Source organism: Chlorocebus sabaeus, chromosome 9, assembly GCF_047675955.1.
Source record: "Chlorocebus sabaeus isolate Y175 chromosome 9, mChlSab1.0.hap1, whole genome shotgun sequence".
NCBI lineage: Eukaryota > Metazoa > Chordata > Mammalia > Primates > Cercopithecidae > Chlorocebus > Chlorocebus sabaeus.
In genome coordinates this window covers 114,991,448-115,006,207 of record NC_132912.1, presented here as the reverse complement: position 1 = coordinate 115,006,207, position 14,760 = coordinate 114,991,448, and the positions used below count along the sequence as shown (strand labels likewise).

At 42.5% G+C, this 14,760-nt stretch overlaps 1 protein-coding gene across 1 annotated transcript in view; it reads right to left on the bottom strand.

The window, feature by feature from the left end:
- Positions 1–14,760, bottom strand: part of TECTB (tectorin beta) — a 45,903-nt gene that overhangs the window by 9,647 nt on the left and 21,496 nt on the right. Inside the window, exons 3-8 of the mRNA XM_007964098.3 lie at positions 11,753–11,914; positions 10,844–11,034; positions 9,356–9,498; positions 9,178–9,250; positions 2,021–2,124; positions 1,797–1,880 (exon numbers count right to left, since the gene is read on the bottom strand). Coding sequence (XP_007962289.1) covers positions 1,797–1,880; positions 2,021–2,124; positions 9,178–9,250; positions 9,356–9,498; positions 10,844–11,034; positions 11,753–11,828 — 671 coding nt within the window. The 5' untranslated portion in view covers positions 11,829–11,914. The remainder of the gene's footprint in view (positions 1–1,796; positions 1,881–2,020; positions 2,125–9,177; positions 9,251–9,355; positions 9,499–10,843; positions 11,035–11,752; positions 11,915–14,760) is intronic.

Genomic DNA, 14,760 nt, shown 5'->3' with positions numbered 1-14,760 from the left:
AGGCATCCCTTTTTCAGCCATGTTGGACATCTGCCAGAGGGGAACAACAGCACTAGAACTCCCTGCAGAGAGATGATTCCAGGGGTGGCAGAAGCCTTTGCCTAGTGTGACCACTGCCTGAGAGAGGTTCCCAGTGCCTGATAGCAATTTCAGGTCCCTGCAGGTCAATAAGTTATTTCAGAATTCCTGAAGTCATTTAATTGCACCATTGCTAACAGAGGCTAAATGAATTGAATCACTCAATGGCAGATGTGAGGTAAACACCCAAATTAAGCTGCCATCTCTACAGGAGGCATTGCTGGGCTGCGTAGACGTGCCTCGGCCAGCCTGTCCTGTCCAGGCCACTCAGGAGGTAACACTGACTGAGTACGAATCCCAGGCCTTCTCCTTACTAGCTCCGTATCTCGGGCACGTTTCTGGACCTGTGCCTCAGTTTTCTCCTCTATAAAATAATGATTATTATACTATCTACTTTATAGAGGATTTAATTAATGACATTTAGATAAATTAATATTTGTAATACACCTACCTAGAACAATATTTGGTATATTGTAAGAGCTGTATAAGTGTTTGCTAAATAAAAATACAGGTTCAAAATAGCTCCACTTTAGTTATCTAATTATCTTTATCCTTGACATTAATTTGTCCTTGGCCTGATGGGTTCTGAGAATAACACAGGCACATTGGTCTGTTATGTGCTGTATTTAGAGAATGTTCTCTTCTTTGTTTACTGCTAATTATGTGCATGATGTCCACATCTCTTGTCTAGCTCTGTCTCTCCTCTGATTTCCAATGGTACAATTCTAAGTACTTCTGGGCAATCATCATTTGAAGCTTAACACGTCTGTTAGTGAATTCAGCGAGAATCCATATTTCCTTATCCAAAAACCTCCTTCTCCAACAGCCAAATCCAAATACTCTTCCTCAGCTTCGTAGTTCAGAGATTTAAGAACACAAAGCCATTTTTTTTCCATTACTCCCCATGTTTCTCGCACTGTCCTTTCCTCCACTTCCTATCTGATTTGTTCTTACATTTTCTCATTCCTGTAGAAGCATCTCCCTACTTTTTATTACCTTGTTTCATTCACTTGGCTACAATAGCAGTTCATGTCTTATCGCTCTTGCACAATAGCTGCCAGGGCCTGTAATCTGGTCTTTCTCCCTTCCATGCATGTTTCTAAACCATCCTGTGTGTGACTTCCAGCGTTGCTTTTCTAGGGCGCACTTGTAGTACTACTTTAGTGCTTTACTCCAGATTGTAAGAGCTCCTGGTTATCTACCTAATTAGTAATAAAAACAATGATCTTATTTAAAATGGTTGGACTCTCTAGCAGGTACCATCAGCTAAGCTTTCGATATGGATTATTTAATTTAGTCATCATCACCGTGGTTCTGTTGTCAGAATAATTGGATTTGAATTCAGCCTGCTCACTTCCTCTTGCACACATACACACATGCACACATACACGCACACACACATTTACTATGAGACCTTACCCTCTCTTGTGCCTCAGTATCCTCATCTGTAAAATGAGGATGATAGGAAAACTACCTTCCTTGTTGTAAGGCTTAAAGAAGTTGATACAAGGTAAAGCTCTCAGAACAGTATCTAGTCCCTAGAATGCACTATGTCCTGTTTCTTAGTATTTGTCCTTTGCCTGGAACCACAGAGGATATCACTGATGTAGCTCCAGCAGGCTTCACCTCTTCCTCCCAAGCTTTGCCACGCCAGAGCAAAGTAGCCCAATAAATGACCGGTTCCACCGCTCAGCCCTGTTTCTAGACAGTGTACCTACCCCTTGTTGATCAGCTGCCACTGCAAGGGATACATGAAGTCAGCCGAGGGGGTGGCCCAACAGCTGTTCAAGACCACTTTAAACCTGGAAATAAAACAAAATGGCATCACTTTGAAACAGAGAATCTTATGCCTGCAAATATCTGATGATTAAAAAGTATGTCAGCTAGTCTTTTTTTTATTTCTTTGCATTTAAACATATAAACTTGGAGGAAATGTACTTACCTAATGCTTAACCCTTTGGCTTCTACTCCTGCAAAGAGGTCTGAACCGATTTCGGATGTCTCCAGGACAAAGGGAGCTTCTTTCTTGATGGAGAACTTGGCATTCTTTGGAAGGAAATTGACACTGGGCATTATGACCATTCAGATTGAGCAGCTGGGTCTGCCAGGAGCAGATGAATTGGGATGGGGTGGGGATGAGAATCAACCCAAAGACAGAAGCACGTGAGACCACAGAGCGATCCTCCAGGAGCAGAGAAACTCTGTCTTTTAGGATGCTCTGCCGTCTTAGAAGGGATGAGGATATCATATAATCGTGTATTCTAGATTTTCTCATTATGGTGAGGCACACACCGTATGTCTCATTTACACCAATGAAATTTGACTAATGGGAAACAAGTGAAATTCAGGGATATTAAGGCACTGTGTTATACTGAATCGCCCAAGGACACAGGGACCGAGCACATACAACACCCCCCCCCGCCCTCACTTGTTTCTACTTTTTGCCTGAGCAGATTTCAGCGTGGGTTGGGAAGTGTAGGATCTGATTCCCAGTACAATCATCAACAATAACAATCACAGCCACAATGGATTGATCAACTACTACGTATTGGGCACTGTTCTGTGTATTGGGATGGACTCTAAGTCAGGATTTTGTTAGCGAACAAAGCAAAGGTATCTGCCTCCAACGATCTGGCATATTCTAGCAGGGGAGACAAACAATAAGTAAGTAAATGATATAATATGCAACTCTAGACCATAGGACATTATCTAGAAAAGCTGCAAAATATGCAGAACAGGATAAGGAAGATCAGGAGTATGAGGAAGGGCAGGTTGCAGTTTTAAATACAGTGGTTGGGGAGGCCTCACTGAGGATGTGACATTTGAGCAAGATTTGGAGGAAGTGAAGATTGGGGCCATGTGGCCATCCATGGAAGAATGCTTGAGTCAGGACAAAGGCCCTGGGGCAGGAGCGTGGCTGGCAGCACAGCAAGGAGGCCAGTGTGGCTGGAGTAAGTAAGTGAGTCAGGAGGGTGGAGAGTGGGGAGCGGGGCTTGGGTGAGGTTAGAGAAGTTATGGGGACTGATCAAGAAGACTGGGGCTGGCTGGGCACTGTGGCTCACACTTGTAGTCCCAGCACTTTGGAAGGCCGAGGCAAGCAGATCACTTGAGGCCACGAGTTCGAGACTAGCCTGGCCAACATGACAAAACCCCATCCCTATTAAAATACAAAAATTAACTGGGTGTGGTGGCAGGCATCTGTAATCCCTGTAGTCCCAGCTACTCTGGAGGTTGAGGCAGGAAGAGCTCCTGAACCTGGGAGGTGGAGGTTGCCATGAGCCAAGATTGCACCATTGCACTCCAGCCTGGGTGACAGAGTGAGACTCTAAAAAAAAACACCTCAAAAAACTAAACACTGGATCTTACACTCTGAGTGCAGAGGGGCAATAAGGAGTCAACACCATGATTTGAGCATAGGAACAGCAGGTGCTGATCACTGGCCTGGCATATGTGATATTTGCCTACCATTCTCATCAAGACATGCTGGGTGAGCTGTTAGGAGTAACAGCAGTGTTTCTGTTTGACTTACTCAAAGGAGGCTGATTTCTCCATTCTCTTAGTCTTGAGTTCATTCAATTCTAGTAACAATCTTGAACTGCTCTGTGGATTAGCTTTCAGAGACAAAAGCATTACCATGGAAGGGCAGGGATGCTGGGCTAATCCGAGCTCCCACTGCTAACTTGGGACACACTATAGGCAAGTCAGCCTTTCAGGCCTCAGTTTCTTCCTGTGCAAAATGGGCATAACCTTTGTGACTTTATGTAATAGAGGAATAAAGCTTAGACCAGGTTACTGTTTGAAAGATTGAGTTTCATAGACCTGGAGATTTGCAGAACTGCAATAGGTAGACAGTGGCAGGAGGAACGGATTTCAGCAAGGATGTTTAGTTTAAATGGACTTTATAGTATTCCATGGTGTATACATACCACATTTTCTTTATCTAGTCTATCATTGATGGGTATTTGGGTTGATTCCATGGCTTTGCTATTGTGAATAGTGTTGCAATGAACATATGCAGGCATGCATCTTTGTAATAGAATGATTAATATTCCTTTGGGTTGCATGTATCTTTGTAATAGAATGATTTATATTCCTTTGGGTATATGCCCAGTAAAGGGATTGCTGGGTCAAATGGTTGTTCTTGTCCTTTGCAAAGACATGGATGGAGTTAGAAGCCATTATCCTCAGCAAACTAACACAGGAACAGTGCATGTTCTCACTTATAAGTGGGAGCTGAACAATGAGAACACATGGACGCAGGCAGGGGAACAACACACACTGGGGCCTGTTGGCAGGTGGGGTTGGGGGAGGGAGAGCATTTGGAAAAATAGCTAATGCATGCTGGGCTCAGTACCTCGGTGATGGGTTGATAGGTGCAGCAAATCACCATGACACACGTTTACCGATGTAACAAACCTGCACATGTACCCCTAAACTTAAAATAAAAATAACAAATAAAGATAAAAAAACAAAAACAAAATAAAATGGACTTCACCCCTCACATGTCAAATGCACAGAGACTTTGCTGAGAGGACTCAGAATCTCTTTAGTTTCCTAGTGCCTCTGACAGTATTTTACTGATGGCAAGTCCAGCAAGGGCTCCCTGACTCAGTCACCTAGAAGTCAGTTGCTTCCTCCCATTTGTCAGCCCCTGCACCATTTAAATGGCTGCAATAATCGGATAATAATGTTTTTAATCATAAGGGATGTACTGGCTTAATATGCAGGTTGAAGTGGCAGATTTACAGTGGTTTTTAATGTTCCTTGTTATGTTCTGAGATTTGTCATATTTTGAGAGGCCATTTTCAAATATGGGAACTTACCTGGGGACCCTGATGTAGTCCCCAAGCCTGTCAGAGGTATTACTCCCAACTCTTTCTGCCAGGGACCAGCCAGCAGAATGTTAGAATATTGGAATAACACCTCTCCTCATGGGAGAACCTGCCTGATTCTGTTACAAAGTGAAGAACAGAGCTGGCACCCTTAATGCAATTTCTGAAATAGAACACTAATGATTGAGTTCTTTATATTCTCATCCAGCAGCTCAGGCAATGCTTGGAATAATTTTTCCCCTACCTTCTCTATAATGTGAAAATTAGAAACCTATTCCAGATCCAGTAACCTCCCTTTATCCACAGGAGATATGTTTCAAGATCCCCAGTGGATGCCTGAAACTGCAGAGAGTACCAAACCGTATATATATCACTTTTTTTTTTATCTGATAACATAGATGGCTACTGAGTGACTGACAGATAGGTAGTGTCTACAGTGTAGATATTCTAGACAAAGGGATGATTTACATCCCAGGAAATACAGAGCGAGTGGTGCAAGATTTCATCATGCTACTCAGAACAGGTGTGCAATTTAAAACTTAAGAATTGTTTATTTCTAGAATTTTCCATTTAATATTTTTGGACCACAGTTGACCAGTAAGTGAAACCATGAAAAGCAAAACTGTGGGTAAGAGGGGACTACTTTACCGAACGGTTGAGTCACAACTAGCCGGTGTCACAAGTTAAGGATGAGTACACCTGGCTTAACAATAGTTCATGTGGAAAAATCTCTGAGTTGCTTTTGCTTATAAGCTCCATGTGAAATAGTGGTGAAAAAAAAACTGCCCTAAAGTTATTTTCCTAGGACACATTCCTGGAATCTTCCAAAACCTAGAAGGTCACCTCTGACCCTTGATGGCTTGCACAGGTCTGATAAAGTCTAGAATATAACACTTCAACTCTGGGCTTCATTTTTTAATAGAGGTACTGAGCAACTGGATCATATTCAGAGAAGAGTGACTAGGATGGTGAATGAACCACCAACAGAGACAAGAGGTTTAGCTTGGAGAAGGTGGAGATATTTGGAGGACTGTCAGCCACATAATTATATGATATTATTTCAGAAGACAGAACCAGGACACATGCGCGAGAGTTCAGGGTGTCAGATATCAGAGCTGATCTAAAATGGGAAGGCCCAAATATCATTCTTTGGAAGAGGCAGGGAGGCCACCCCACAGCAATCTTGCAGAAGGGTTTTGGGCTTTGGGTGGAAAGCCGAGGTTCACCACCTCGGAGGTTTGTTTTGACTCTTGCAGTCTATGATTTTGGCCTCTATTGCTTGCATTTTTTCCATCTTAAGCTTTTTTATTTCTCTCTCTCTCTAAGAGGAATGATCAGTACTCTTTTGACTGAATAAAAGTACATAATCCCACACTAACATCGATGTTCAGCCTTATAAAGGTAACAATGCTAGAAGCCCTCAGAGTTTCCACTTTAAATAGAGTCAAAGTCTGCAATGATGAGAAGGGCTACTTTCTTGGGCACTTAACGTGTGCCAGGCACTGTGCTAAGTGCTTCCGAAAGATTATTTCATTTAATCCTATAACAAACCAGTGGGTTAAGTGCTATTATTATCCCTGTTTAACAAATGCAGAGATAGAAACCCAGAGAGGTTAACTCACTTGCCCAAAGTCACACAACTAGTAAATGATTGAACAAGGCTTCAAACTAGTGGTCTGTTGAGAAGGCCCATTTTCTTAACCACAGCACTAGGGTGTTTCCGTAAGCCAACTACCTTCCTTCATTTTGTATTGAGGGTCAAAATAACTTTTCACTAGGAATACCAACCATGGGATATTGTCAAGAGTGAGTGGGAGGGGGATGGAGAGAAAAGAAAGAGGAAGCCTGCTGAGTAGAACTGGTGCTTTTAGAGCCCAGCATTTGAAGCTCTCAGGATCCTAAGCAATTAGCAGTGCATTGATTCCATTGTGTTATCTAGGGCACAGCTCTCTTTCTGGTAATTTGATGGAAATATATGCAGGGAGCAGTTGTTGCTTCAGAAACACATAAGAATTCTCTGAAAGCGGAAGAAGGGAGGAGAAAAAAATACCAACCACATGGGTCAGGCATAGGGAACTGAGCCCATGGCGGGAATATTAATCAGTACGAAAGTGTCAGGACAGCACAATCCCTTCTTTGCTGAGGCCTATTTGTCCTAGAAGGGTCTTGGTGGGCCTCAGGGGAGGCTTGACCCTTAGTTTTATACTTGTTGAAGGGGGTGTCCCGTTATCTGTCTATCCAGCCCAGAGGATGGCCTGGAGGATGCTGAGGACATGTCTCTTATTATTATTATTATTTTTAAAAGAACATAAGCTCATTCCAGTTCTAAGACTTGATGTTTTGCGTATGCCTGAAGCTCAGCTCTACAAGGCTGATGGTGGGCGATGATTTTTGACAATCCTGGTGTCTCTGTGTTGCCTACTGCTGTAAAACCTTCATAGGATCGTATCTATAATTTTGTCCGGTTAAAACAACAATTATTCACTTCCAGACAGGGACTCAGTAGCAAAGGCAGCCTGTCATCAGGGAGTCCCCTGAGACTGTTGTCAGTGCGTGGAAGCCTATTTTCCTCTCCGGATGGCTTTCATCAGTGACCGTAGCGGTTTCACCACCTTATCATCACCCTGGTGACCCATGCTGTATTTAGCCCCCGATTATAGGTCAAGGGCTGTATGGATTCCTTTTCTCAGTACTTAACCACTAGTGGTATGTGGCTAGGGGCAGATCTAGATTTTCTGGGATCTTGAAACTTTTACAATGTGGAGAGTCCTCTTTAATGAAAAGAATCACATTTTTGAATACAGAATTAGACACAAGGTCTTCAAAGGGCCTTGAAATGAGTTTCATTCCCTTTGCAGTAAGCAAAGTGACCATATCTAGGAGATCTGTGTTCAAGACTGGCCACTGCTCTGAACTACCTGTGGGCTCTCAGGCTAATCCTTCCTCTTTCTGGGCTTCTGGTCCTCATCTGTGAAACAGACTAGGTTATTCTAGGATCCCTTACAGCTCTCGCCTTCTGAGCTCAGCAGGGCTAATAGCTTCCAGGCAGCAGGTTAAGCAAGTTTAAAGAGTTGAAAGTTAATGGAGTTACAGGTAGTATGATATTTCTCCTTTGAGAAGTGAATGGGTTGGACATGAAGCCCTTCCAAGGAGGTCCTCTGGTTCTAATGTTCTATGCAAAGGTTTGTATTTCTGCCCACATCTTCCTTTAGTCTGCCAGGACAGTGTCTCTGTGTGCATGTGTCCTCAATGCAAGCTGCAGGTTTGAAGAAACAAAGCACCCCTTCTAAAGAGGAGGGCAGCTGGGCAAGTGGCCACTGCATATTTAGTTTCTCTGGAGCACTCTATTTTGAGAGAGACCAAAGTGTGCCTTTAACTTCTATGTCAACATAGGCAGCCTGCCTAAATTAAGCAAGTAGGAAATGCTACTTGAAAGGCTTCAGAGACAAAAGAATTAGGCAGCGGAGGCCGACCCCAATCCTTCTCTTTAGCCCTGTCCCAGTCAGGAACCTCAATACCTTGTGCCAAAAATTTTAAGAGCTAGATCTGAAATATAAATCTCTGGAGTGGGTTGTAGTGAAAACTAATCTTGACCAAGAATCAGACATTGGCTGTCTTATTGTCTATTGACTTTGCCTCAGTTTTCTCATCTGTAAAATGGAAAGGTTGGTCTTATATCTTTGCGGAAGGTTGGTGTTTTTATTTTATTTTATTTTATTTTATTTTTTTTTATTTTTTTTGAGGCAGAGTTTCACTCTTGTTTCTCAGGCTGGAGTGCTGTGGTGCCATCTTGGCTCACTGCAACCTCCACCTCCCGGATTCAAGTAATTCTTCTGCCCCAGGCTCCCGAGTAGCTGGGACTACAAGCGCGTGCCACCACACCTGGCTAATTTTTGTATTTTTTTTAGTAGAGATGAGATTTCACCATGTTAGACAGGCTGGTCTTGATCTCCTGACCTCGAATGATCCGCCTGCCTCAGCCTCCTAAAGTGCTGGGATTACAGGCATTAGCTACTGTGCCTGGCCGGGAGGTTGGTCTTATAGCTTATATCTTATACCTTTCAGCTCTTCTATCCAGTCTATGAATCTGACTTTCTGTGACACTTAGTTTTTAAAGAAGTTTAAAGCTAAACCAAAGTTTATGTTTCAACTTGAATTTAAGAATGGGGCTCTGCACAGAGCTTGAGGAAGACTGAATACCGAGGAAGCATCCCACCATCTCCTAGAAAGGCCACAGGGAAGTAATGGGAACCTGGAGGCTACTTACAGTGTAGAAGTTGAGAGACAATTGGCTTTCAAATGTGCCCATGCTCCCGTTCTTCACATGAACAGTGGCCACTCTGAAAAGGGGAGAGAATTTTGCATAAGGACTGAAACACACTGATTGATAGGACCTGCAGCACACACATGAGGCAGCCAGCCCTTCATGCCGCACAGCAACTTACCTCTGGTCAAAGGCAGCCTGGTTCACCAAGTAGGTGGAATGGTAGGTGCAGGAGAAGGAGTAGTTGACAGGCTGGTTTTTTACAATCACTGTGCTGTCATTGGAAACGATGTGATTGTAGAAGTGATAGATAGGTGGCTTGTACTGGACAAAGAAAGGAGACAGTCAGGATGAATCTGTGTCCCTGTGATGGGAATAAGGGTTCTGGGAAAAGTGCGGAAAGATGGCTCAGAAACAAGTCCAGTGGGGAGACAGGAATGTCTGCCACTGACAGTGGCATCAACTCTTCTTGTCTGTGGGTAAACTGATAATTTTGTAAAGGGTTCCTTAGTTTATTCAACTACGAGTGTTTAAAAACAATCTAGGTTGATGTTGTATGCTTTAACATCTCCATGTTCCCATTGGGCTTCTGACCAAAAAGAACTGGCTCAAGAATCTCTATTTCCCAAGGTCAACTCTTCATCCATTTCTCCTGTCCAAGTATCCTAAATGAATGCTTCACCCATCTCCAGTTTCTAGTATGTTCCCTTCTGGTTCTTTGCTCTTTCCTTCTTCTGACTATAAGCACGATTTCTGAGACTCTTTCCTCTGACTTTTTGGGCTCTAAAATCACAGAATATTAGAGCTAGAGGGGATCTTGAACATCCACTTGAAAAGTGACCGACCTGAGACCACACAGATGATTTCTAGTTCACCAGGATATACTCAAAGACATGGCGTCTTGTTAATCATGCTCATGACTCTTCCCATTAAATCACTGAATCCTTGTGAAGCCTTCAGAAAGAGGAGCTGGCCCTGGAAGCTCTTTGCTCTCATGCTCTGAGATGGACAGATACACAGCCTTCTGGCAGGTAGGGCAGTAGGAATGCTAGACCTTGGTGGGGAGGTTGGGAGACCTAGCCTCCTTTCGTGATTCCACCCCTACAGGCTCTGTGGCCCTGAATGAGTGACTTTATTGGGGAGTCTCAGATTTCTCATCTGTCATATGATACTTGTTAAGAGGGCATCTGTTTCCTAATAATTATCTTATGATACCCCATCCTGGGCACTTCACAAGACGGAGTTAGAAGTTGTGTTATACATTGGTCACTCCCTAAACTGCCCTTCCAAATGCTCTTTATCACCACTTTACGGTCTCAGGCAGAGAATGGCTCATCCATTCACCCATCCAATCCAGGAAGGATGGCAGCTTGTGAGCACAGGCTCAGAACTTGAAAGTGGGAAATGTACTTTGCTCTACTAGAAGATAGCTTCACTGGCTTTGGCAACAAATTAGGAGGATAAGGGTCAAGCCAAAAGAGTTATCTAAACTAGGCAGAAGATAAGATGTTAAATAACACTCACATTCCAGGATATTTGGGAATCAGGATTGACCTTTAAAAGGAAGTGGGTACATTCTGAATCCTTTCAAGGACGGATGGTGGACATCTCATTCTTGGATCCAGTGGCCTTACCTTAAACAACTCTGCACTGTGTGGCCTGGTCTTACCTCAGACTGGGTTCCACAATAGGACTTGTTTTTAGGTGATAAATCTGGGATCACAAATTGGTAGTAACCTCCTTCGTGGACCCCGTTGTAACACAGCCCTCCGAGGGCCAGCTGATGAACTTCCCATCCATAGGGACACTCGGGGATTTTGGTGATGATGGTTTTGGGATAACAAAACACAAGAATGACATCTGGAAAGAGCACACATATAGTTTAAAATCAGTTATGGTAATCATGCTAACCTACATAAAGAACAGTGGGTTCCAGCTACACCTGAGCATGCAAAAGCAGTGGGTTAAAAACACCTTCCCTGCTATTCACCAGCTGTGACGAACGTTTTCCCCAAACTCAGTCATTGGAGAGTCACTCCTACAGTTTTTGCTGCATTTATTTAATGACCGCAGCTCATTTAACATGGAATTAAAATTAGTCCATTTGGAACTTTAAAGAATATATCTGTAAAACCACAGATAGGATGTTTTAGACATATATAAATATATATTAAAATCTCCGTCACAATGAGCACATAACTTAAACATTTTAAATGTCAATTTCATGCATAATATTGTGAAATACTGATTTAGGGCACAGGATAGAAATTCCGTAGTTGAATGGAAAAACAAGTGGAGATTTTTTTTTTATATATATATATAATGGGATGTGGGGAGAGAGCGTGTAAGCAAGAGAGTGAAATACAGCAAGCATTCTCTAATTTAAAAAATGTCTGAGTTTATCCAATACATTTTTGCTCCATCTGGGAAAAGTCTGATTGATATTGGTGGGGGAGACTTAAGTATTTTTCTACTTGGCTCCATCATTGCATTTTTATAACAAGTTAAGCACAGAAGTGCTGAGCATTGTAAAAGGAAACTTTTCTTCCCAGGAAAATGGACTGTGGCGAGGACATACCTGCTTTATTTGGAGCGCATGATTTCGCAGAGGCTTCTGCAAAGATGGCCAACAGGACAAAGGCCTTCATCACCATTGCTTCTCAGAACCTGGTCTTTGCCAGGTGTCCAAACCAAGCTGGCCAAATTTTACGGTCCTTCCAGGGCCTGAGCCTCGATCATTCTAAGTCAGAAACATGAATGAAAAGTTAAAATCAAGGGAAGAACAAAGCCACACATATAGTCCTGGGGAAATTTTCAAGGGAGATCAATGATGTTGTGTCATTTCTAATTGTTTCTTGTTAGCACTGAGAGGCAAAAAGTGGAGCTCATACCGTTGGAAGAGTCAGTGACACATGGAGTTGTTCATGTTCCCGACTATTTCATTCTCTCCGGACTGTGGAGGCTGCCTGCTGGATGCTCCCCAAATCTGCTGCCCCAGTCCTAGTTTGACTTTATATAGCCCGAGGATGTAAAAGAAACTGGCTCCAGATAAGTCACAATGAGCATGCATTATCCACTGTGTGGGGAATAAAAGGGGGGCCTGCACAGTAATCCGATGGGAAGCTCAGTTACTTGAGTCTAATTTCTTTTGCTTTACAGAGTTGGAAAAACTTTTTTTTTTAACTGCCGCAACCAAGATTGGGAGGAAAAGTTGATTTTTACCCCTTTGTACACAAAATAACTCTGAATGGAGGCAAACTACTTCTGTACAATTCCAGGTGACAATTTTAATTCTTTTGTCTTGCTTTCTTTGCTTTATTTCCTGCTTTCTTATTTTTGTATGTAGGTGAACTAAACTTTGAACTTAAGAAAATTCAGGTTTAACATTGTTGCACCTGATAACTATATATATATGTGTGTGTGTGTGTGTTTGTGTGTGACCATAAACATTTTAAAGAATTTTTCTGCCGGCCGGGCTCGGTGGCTCAAGCCTGTAATCCCAGCACTTTGGGAGGCCGAGACGGGCGGATCACGAGGTCAAGAGATCGAGACCATCCTGGATAATACGGTGAAACCCCGTCTCTACTAAAAAATACAAAAAAAACCTAGCCGGGCAAGGTGGCGGGCGCCTGTAGTCCCAGCTACTTGGGAGGCTGAGGCTGGAGAATGGCGTAAGCCCGGGAGGCGGAGCTTGCAGTGAGCTGAGATCCGGCCACCGCACTCCAGCCTGGGCTACAGAGCGAGACTCCGTCTCAAAAAAAAAAAAAAAAAAAAAAGAATTTTTCCTTCTAATTAAAAAAAAAAAAAAACTCTAGTGTCTTGAACTTCATCCTGAAGAACAACTTTTAATTGTACACCATTGAGATTTCTAAAGCTTTATTTGTCTCCCAGAGCAATGACATTGGAAGAAGAAACTTAGAAAGCCTCTCTTATAATTCAATCCTTTGTCACCCAACAAGATCCCACTGAAAACAACAGGTAACAGGCTACTCCCATGAAGGTTCCAGATATATTATTGATATTACACATCATTTAATGTTTCAAAACATTGGGAGGTGTCTTATAAGCAATATGCATACGTAATACAGTACAGTTTCCTTATTTCCTCAAAATCTATTGTTAAATTGATGGGATGTTTTATAATGATAGTGTCAAAGAAAGAGGGAAAGAGCCATGTGGAAAGCCATTAAAAGTTTCTGTAACTCTGTTTTCTTCTGTGTAAAATGGTGGCTGTGGTTCTGGGCTGAACTTACAGAGTAGGAAAGCAATGATATGAAGGCTCTTGTAAACTGTAAGTAGTAGATAAATAAGTAGATTACATGAAAAGACAACGAACAGTTTCCGGTAACATGTATGTGTCCCATGAATTACTTTTCCTTTCCTTAGATGCACCACAAAGTGACTGATTGTAGATTTATGATTCATGTAACAGGAGGCATATCTGTATTGTAAAACACATATGCAAAATACTTTATGGACGATGAATAAGTGAGCTGAAAGGGAGAAGAGAAAGAATGTAGTTAAAAAATTTTTAAACAGTAAGATCAAGTTTATTGTGGCCTGGAAACATTAGCATATTTCTTTTTTATTATTATTATACTTCAAGTTGTGGGATACATGTGCAGAAGGTGCAGGTTTGTTATATAGGTATACACGTGCCATGTGGTTGCTGCACCCATCAACCGGTCATCTACATTAGGTATTTCTCCTAATGCTCTCCCTCCCCTAGCCCCCACCCACCGACAGGCCCCAGTGTGTGATGTTCCCCTCCCTGTGTCCATGTGTTCTCATTGTTCAACTCCCACTTATGAGTGAGAACATGTGGTGTTTGGTTTTCTGTTCTTGTGATAGTTTGCTGAGAATGATGGTTTCCAGCTTCATTCATGTCCCTACAAAGGACATGAACTCATCCTTTTTTACAGCTGCATAGTATTCCATGGTGTATATGTGTCACATTTTCTTTATCTAGCCTATCATTGATGGGCATTTGGGTTGGTTCCAAGTCTTTGCTATTGTGAACAGTAACATTGGCATATTTCCACTGTTCTCCATAGTTCATTCCTGAGCAGAAAAAAGACACTTGAATCTCGAAAATATGTGTGAATTCTCTGAGTTCCTCTTTCCTGAGGCTTAGCACGAATTCTCTGTGTTTCTTTTCCCCTCTTTTTTTAGTAAGCATTTATTGAGCCCCTGTGGTATACTGGACCAGGCCCTGGGAAGATGCATGCACTTCATGTGGCTTCTTTCCCTGAGGAACTAGGGGAGGAGAGTGCACAGAAATAGGACTATGGGATGGAGAGGAGGAAAAAGGGATAATCAAAATGCTTGGCAGGTAAGTCAAGCCACAGAAGAGTGTAATAGTCCAACTGCATAAGGAAGGGCTTCTGATGTGACATAAATGATTATTAATTACTGGCAATTCAGTATTTTTTTTGGTTCATTTTTTGTTTTTGTTTTTAATTGAGACTGAGTCTTACTCTGTCGCCCAGGCTGGAGGGCAGTGGTATGATCTCAGTTCACAGCAACATCTGCTTCTTGGGTTCAAGCAATTCTCCTGGCTCAGTCTCCCGAGTAGCTGGGATTACA